The 7,084-nt window shown below is 31.1% G+C and overlaps 2 protein-coding genes across 3 annotated transcripts; one reads left to right on the plus strand and one right to left on the minus strand.

Moving 5' to 3' along the window:
* The first annotated feature begins 1,164 nt into the window (after positions 1-1,164).
* LOC122530326 (ribonuclease Oy) lies at positions 1,165-2,768 on the plus strand. Of its 2 annotated transcripts, none has more exons than XM_043657167.1 (4): positions 1,165-1,181; positions 1,673-1,769; positions 1,881-2,403; positions 2,479-2,768. In XM_043657167.1, the coding sequence occupies exons 2-4, from the start codon at positions 1,708-1,710 to the stop codon at positions 2,638-2,640; spliced, it is 747 nt and encodes a 248-aa protein (XP_043513102.1). In that variant the 5' UTR covers positions 1,165-1,181; positions 1,673-1,707; the 3' UTR covers positions 2,641-2,768. The 2 variants fall into 2 exon arrangements, with proteins under 2 accessions (XP_043513102.1, XP_043513101.1); XM_043657166.1 differs by lacking the exon at positions 1,165-1,181 and adding an exon at positions 1,425-1,598.
* On the minus strand, positions 2,769-4,854 carry LOC122530325 (UBX domain-containing protein 1). The gene is made up of 7 exons (XM_043657165.1): positions 4,694-4,854; positions 4,562-4,615; positions 4,341-4,499; positions 4,017-4,268; positions 3,350-3,566; positions 3,084-3,264; positions 2,769-2,986 (listed from the first exon to the last, which is right to left on the minus strand). Exons 1-7 carry the CDS (start codon positions 4,747-4,749, stop codon positions 2,940-2,942), a joined length of 966 nt encoding a protein of 321 aa, XP_043513100.1. The 5' UTR covers positions 4,750-4,854; the 3' UTR covers positions 2,769-2,939.
* Positions 4,855-7,084: the final 2,230 nt, after the last annotated feature.

Genomic DNA, 7,084 nt, shown 5'->3' on the forward strand with positions numbered 1-7,084 from the left:
CGTGCACAAGTCGAATGCACCATCGAAGCATTGGTAATGCTTTATCATTAATATACGAATATACAAAGCCGATGAACGAATGCACTTTGCTCGACTGCACCGTTATTTAAAAAAAATTAACTCTGTAACCATGCTAACGAGACGTACACGAGTCTCGTGCTTGATTAGCAATGAATTTTTAAAGAATTCGTTCGGTTCTTATCCGGCTGTTGGACAGTGAAAATTAAATACAAAATTTTGGTTCAGCAATTGGTTTTATAGAAGGAACTATATCTCTGTTTTACAAGTTGATTCAAATTGAATGGATGCTGCATCTCCTTTTTTTTGTCTCCTTTTTGCACGATTCCTTTTACAAAAATGCAATGGCTATCATAACTTCGGTTGAAAATGAAAAATATATGATGAATGCTTAACTTCTCTTTTGTTACAATGATCAATATTCATTATGATTAAAATTACACACACGAATAAAGCAATAATGAAACAGTATCAATATGTACATACTTCGATATCTTCTGCTTAACTCATGTACGAATTATCGATAGCATAAATGGATTTTAATGCTTCGATTAGATTTGAATTAAATTGCAATTTACAAACTCTCAATTGCAATTAATAAATAATATTAATAATGATTTTTACTTTAACACACTTTTAGTTAGAATATCAAACAATAAACAGCGATCTGTTTCTAATATCACCACTGACTAAGAATATTTAAATTTAGTCATTGGTATCAGCATTATTCACTTGTCGAATTAAACGACAGAGATATGTATATCGTAATGTAATAATAATAATACTATGTAATGGCAATAACGCGTTATAAATGTTAAAATATTCTAGTATTAAGTTTCATCTATCAAAAAACATGCAATTAATGTTATATGAGTATAAAAAAATTTTATATTTTGTTATGAATAAACGAGTAAATTTGAAGAGAAATACCAAGAAAGGAAAAAATCATTTTTATCCATTGATTGCTATCTGATACAAAAATTTTATCTAAATGTAAAATTTTAATTTTTAATTCTTATAATTTATCTAGATTTAAAATGTTCTCCTCAAAAATGTAAAGAAGGAAAGACGATAGAGCAAAGCAAGAAAGAGATACATAGTGAACTACATAGAATCATTTACCATGTGACTTCTAATAGGACAATAACCTCTAAAAAGAAATTGTAAATGGAATAAGTATTAGACTCATTAAACTTTGTAAATTCTAACCATTTCTCTATTGAGATTCTTAGAAACTAAGAAACCATCTTTATATTGATTAGATAGTAAATAAATTAAATTATAGTAAATCATTAAAAAAAAAGAAAAATAAAGGCAACTATTATAAGGCAAATATTATATTGACATAAGAAGTATGATATAGTAAAAGTTAAATATTTGTTACGTTTTATCTATATCTATATGTACATGTTATTAAGTTAAATATTATGTCTTATTTCATTATCATATACGTATCTTGTCTATGATAAAAGCACAAATGAAAAGTAATTACTGATATCAAAATACTTGATAAATGTTCAAGTACTTTATTTCTACTAAAACGTTTAGATATCTAAGTAACTGTTACTTAAGTAGAAATGGTAGGGTAACATTTATAAAAGGCACTTACATCAGAGAGATTTGTGTCAATTTGTAATTACTGAATTCCTTTTAGATTTCCTTTGTTTACTAAGAACTAATATCGTTAATATGTCTAATTGCAAAATAATCATTAATATTTTATGTTTAATTTTTATTGCTAAAGCAAGTAGGTGAGTAAAGAATATTATTTGTCAAGCATACTCCTTTTTTATATTTAATCATTTATTTATAATATAATATATTTCTGAGCATTCTTTGTAAATAAAAGATTGTTTTCATAGTGATGAAGGCTACAGGGGATCAAACAATTTCGATGTTTTAATTTTTACTCAAAGATGGCCTCAAACTGTTTGTTATACATGGAAGGCAAGTTCACCATCGCACACATGTTCGTTACCAAAAGAACATGATGAGTGGACAATCCATGGCATTTGGCCTTCTCAATATCATAAAGTGGGTCCACAATTTTGTAATAAATCAATGCCATTTAAGCCAGATGCTTTGAAGTCATTAAAAGGAGAATTACAAGAAAAGTGGATAGATGTAGAATATGGAAGGACATCGTATTCTCTTTGGGAACACGAATGGAAAAAACATGGTACTTGTGCGGTGGTTCTGAAGCAATTAAACAGCGAGGTCAAATATTTCGCTGAAGGTTTGAATTTACTGGCAAAGTATGATATGAAGAATGTGTTAGCAAAAGTCAATATCGTACCTGGGCAAAAATATGGCACAAACGCTATTTTGAATGCTATCAGAAAAGTATTAGGTAAACGAGGCGTTGTAATCTGCAGAAAAAACAAGGTAGGAACTTATTTATGTATTGTACAATATTGTATAACATTTTACAGTTGAATTTAACATAAAAAATTATTTTAGAATACTGGAGAATCATATATATTGGAAATACGAATATGTTTTAATAAGATGTTACAATTGATGGACTGCGATGGAATTTCCGAATATCCTACGAACTGTGACGCCTCTGAACTCGTAACATATCCTAGTATAGTACCACGATATAATGTAGTACAAGTATAATTATAGTATAAATTAAGCAATATAAGGTGTATGGAAAATTATATACAAATATATAATACAGTATACAAATCGATATATTCCAATATATATTTTGTATCTCTAAAGGAATTAAAGATTTAAAACAATCATATTTCCAAATGTATATATTTTTTATCTTTGTTAATTATAAATAGAGAATGTTTTAGGAATAGAAGATGACAAAATGCTGGTTTTTTGTAAACAATCTGTAAAATATTTTACAATAGCTGAAAAATCATATTGTTGACTGTGCGGCAAATAGTATCTTATACTTAATATGGTTATTCCACCTTCTTCTGAACAATTAAAACTGCAGATGGTGTTAGGCCTAGAAGAATAATCATAATAATTAACATTAAAATACATTGTATCTTTATTTTTAAATTAAAAAGTACAACACCACACATTATAAATTATTAATATACCTAAAGCATTAAGTGGAGCTTCATAGTCTTCTTCCATGAAAATTTTCTTTGGAAAATTTGTCATTAAACTAAACGGGCCAGGTGCATCTGTCCTATTAATTTCTATAAACAATCTTACAGCAGACAACTTTTCTTTACTTCCAAAGCTTTGTGTTAATGTTTGTCCATTAGTAAGCCTAATCTAAAATATTATTATTTTCATTAAATATAATGACATTTAAATATTAAAATTAAAAATATATATTTATAAATATGCAAGTTATTACTTGTAATTTTGTGTCATTATATTCTTTTCGATAAGTACTAGTAGAGGATGATGGTGTAGAAGGAGATGCTGCTAATGCTTTTTCAGCATCAGCTTTGGCACGCCTGGCAGCTTTATCTGCTTCAATTTGTTCTTTAACCTTTTGCCGTGCTAATTTTTCTTCCTCTTTTTCACGTTTCCTTTCATCTAACAACTTTTTCATTTTTAGCTCCTCTAATCTATAAGTGATGTATACACATGACAAATAAATACATAAATATTACAAATATATACACATGTACAAATAAACAAATAAAATACATACATTATAAGGAACCACCTTATTACAGAGTTATAAATAAATATTGTATGAAATAGATAGCTATGTATTTTTCAATAGAGTACAAACGATCCATTATATTTATTTAATGTCGCAATTCTGTGTCTTTAATAATTGGTTATAATAAAATATGATATGAGAAAAGATAATTGTCAAATATTTTTAAAACTTCATTTCAAAATGTTGTTCTTGTGCTAGAATAAGCTACTTATTTCATACATACAATATTTGTTATAACTTTGAAACAAGGCATCCTGACAAACTTTATATGATATTTTTTTCTTCTTTCGTGTATATACATTATTTCAGGTAAGTATATATACTATATATGAAAAAAAATATAACTTACTTTCTTCTAGCTTGAGCCATTTCTTTTCCCGATTTTATTCTATTTTTTTCTCTTTCTTGTGCATCTTTTTTTTCCTGCTCTTCTCGTTCTTTGTTTTTTTGTTTTAATTTTTCTGTTAATATCCGTAATTGTTCTTTCTTCTCCTCCTCTGTAAGAGGCTTTTTCTCTTCTGTGCTTTCAGAGAATCTATCGTGCCCAGATTTTGTTGCATGGAATTCAACTTCTAAATTAGATTTAAACAATTTTCCACAGCTATCGAATATAAAATAAACATAAATACTCTGTTGATATATTAACCTGTGTAGAACATTAATAAATATTTACATATCACATTTCATAGATTTAGCAACTTCAGTAGTGGAAACCTGACCACTAGCATCAGCAGTGTCTTGTTGGTCTGATGTTACAGGATTAGACATCGGTGCACTTTCAGTAGTTGGTGGTTCAGGTGATGGTTCAGCATCATTTGAATGAGCCAAGAGCCTAAAATAAAAATTAAGGTTCGTCATCGGACGATGAGAATGATGGCACAGCCTTTCTCGTACCATTCCATTGCCGGAACAACTCCTTTGTTTCCCGTAATTTCTAAAGCTTTCTCTCTACAACAAAATATACATTGAGATAATAAAGGTTATAATAAAATTAAAACTAATTAGAGAATTAATTAATAAACTTACGCTTTAGATATGCTGAAACCCATGTCGACTAACATATTTATATCACTCGACGACATTTTCCCTTATATTTTTGATACTATTAACAAATATTTCTTAGCAAGGAAAAATAATCCACAATCAAACGATCAAAAACTTAACGTCACGTTCAACCGACGCGCTACCTATACGAATTTGTATATTGTGAAAGCATTAACTAAGAATAGAATAGATACGTGAAACTCGAAACAAATTCCATATGTAATTTTTAAGAAAGTAAACATTATTCAAGCAAATCCTTATACTTATTAAGTATTAATTAATGAATCTTTATTTGCAGATTATATAGATATAGGTTCATACACTTACATTGGATAAAAATAGGAAGGAAGCTGAGAATGATAATATAGGAAGAATTCTAAAATCAAGTATTTTAATCCTTTTGACTAACTTTTTTTTTATAAATGAAAGTTGAATTATATTATGGACATAGAAACGCCATCTTAAATAAATTAAATAAATTAAAACTAGAGATATTTAATTACTAGTCCGCGAGCCATTGCCACTATTTTCTTGATTGCAAACGGTGTCCCCACGGCTGCATCGATTTCACCAATAATCGATCTCTACACTTTATTCTATTTCCAAGTCAAGCATGAGGCCCACTTTCTCGGTTTGTTAATTTTCCTACTATAATCAAGCAGTGAATTCGATACTGCGCCTAGCGCTAGCGATCAAGAAAGTAGGCATAGCATCGACTAAAACTATCAATCAATCAAGAACACAACAATGAGCGATAACGATAACAAAAACGATTAATTTTTACATTTCGCCGTTACGACTACCAAAGTAAAACGAATAAATTTTTAATTGCAAATCAATATAATACATTTATGACACCATTCTCATAACAAAACAACCATCTTTCGCAGTACCCTAATTTAGCACTACAATGCACGAATCAGTACATTAAAAAACAACTAATATTAGCATAGACAAGGAACACTTTCTGGAAAGGAATTCCTGGCTGAAAATTCGAATCCTGTATCAGGAGAACATGATATTCGAAGAGGTGGCACGACAAAGATCGCTGTGCAGTGGCTCTCCTGATACAAAGGTTTTTCAAAAAACCTGCAAGCTGTAATATTTCGTGAACGAGGGAGAATTTCTGATTGAAAATTCGTATTTTATATTAGGAGAACATAATACTCTAGGAGGTGGCAAGGCAATGCACGCCATGTAGTGGTTCTCATGATACAGAGGTTTTCAAAAAATTTTCAAGCTGTAATATTTCGTGTACGAGAGGGAAATATCTGAAAATTCGTATTTTCTATCAAGAGAACATGATATTATAGGAGGTGGCATGACAAAGCTCGCCGTACACTGGTTCTCAGGATACAGAGGTAACACGAAAAACATTCAAGCTGTAATATTTCGTGAACGAGGGGAACATTGTGGCTGAAAATTCGTATTTTGTATCAGGAGAACATGATACTACAGGAGGTGGCCCGACAAAACTCGCAGAGCAGTGGTTCTCATGATACAGAGGTTACACGAAAAACATTCAAGCTGTAATATTTCGTGAAAGAGGAATAGATTGCGGCTGAAAATTCGTATTTTGTTTCAGGAGAACATGATACTACAGGGCGTGGCACGACTAAACTCGCAGAGCAGTGGCTCTCTTGTTACAGAGGTTACTCGAAAAACGTTCAAACTGTAATATTTCGTGACCGAGTAGGAAATTGTTGCTGGAAATTCGTATTTTGTATCAGGCGAACGTGATACTACAGATGGTGGCACGACAAAACCCGCACAGCAGTGGTTCTCATGATACAGAGGTTTTTCGGATAACGTTCAAACTGTAATATTTCGTGAACAAGGGGGAAATTTTGGCTGAAAATTCGTATTTTGTATCAGGAGAACATGATACTACAGGAGGTGGCACGACAAAACTCGCAGAGCAGTGGTTCTCTTGATACAGAGGTTAGACAAAAAACATTCAAGCTGTAATATTTTGAGAACGAGAGGGAAATTGTGGCTGAAAATTCGTAGTTTGTATCAGGCGAACATGATACTACAGGAGGTGGCACGACAAAACTCGCATAGCAGTGGTTCTCACGATACAGAGGTTTTTCGGATAACGTTCAAACTGTAATATTTCGTGAACGAGGGGGAAATTTTGGCTGAAAATTCGCATTTTGTATCAGGAGAACATGATACTACAGGAGGTCGCCCGACAAAACTCGCAGAGCAGTGGTTCTCATGATACAGAGGTTACACGAAAAACATTCAAGCTGTAATATTTCGTGAAAGAGGAATAGATTGCGGCTGAAAATTCGTATTTTGTTTCAGGAGAACATGATACTACAGGGCGTGGCACGACTAAACTCGCAGAGCAGTGGCTCTCTTGTTACA

Source organism: Frieseomelitta varia, unplaced genomic scaffold (assembly GCF_011392965.1).
Source record: "Frieseomelitta varia isolate USP_RPSP 00005682 unplaced genomic scaffold, Fvar_1.2 scaffold_338, whole genome shotgun sequence".
Lineage (NCBI taxonomy): Eukaryota > Metazoa > Arthropoda > Insecta > Hymenoptera > Apidae > Frieseomelitta > Frieseomelitta varia.

Bases quoted from the DNA above. Each gene is read 5' to 3' on its own strand.
- LOC122530325 (XM_043657165.1), bottom strand. From the start codon at position 4,749: ATGTCGTCGAGTGATATAAATATGTTAGTCGACATGGGTTTCAGCATA. The intron at 4,500-4,561 runs GTACGAGAAAGG...TTTTTATTTTAG, and splicing joins GTTGTTCCGGCAATGGAATG to GCTCTTGGCTCATTCAAATG. The intron at 2,987-3,083 runs GTATATTAATAA...TTATTCTTCTAG, and splicing joins AGCTCCACTTAATGCTTTAG to GCCTAACACCATCTGCAGTT.
- LOC122530326 (XM_043657166.1), top strand. From the start codon at position 1,532: ATGTTCAAGTACTTTATTTCTACTAAAACGTTTAGATATCTAAGTAAC. The intron at 1,599-1,672 runs GTAGGGTAACAT...AATTCCTTTTAG, and splicing joins CTGTTACTTAAGTAGAAATG to ATTTCCTTTGTTTACTAAGA. The intron at 1,770-1,880 runs GTGAGTAAAGAA...TTGTTTTCATAG, and splicing joins TTTATTGCTAAAGCAAGTAG to TGATGAAGGCTACAGGGGAT.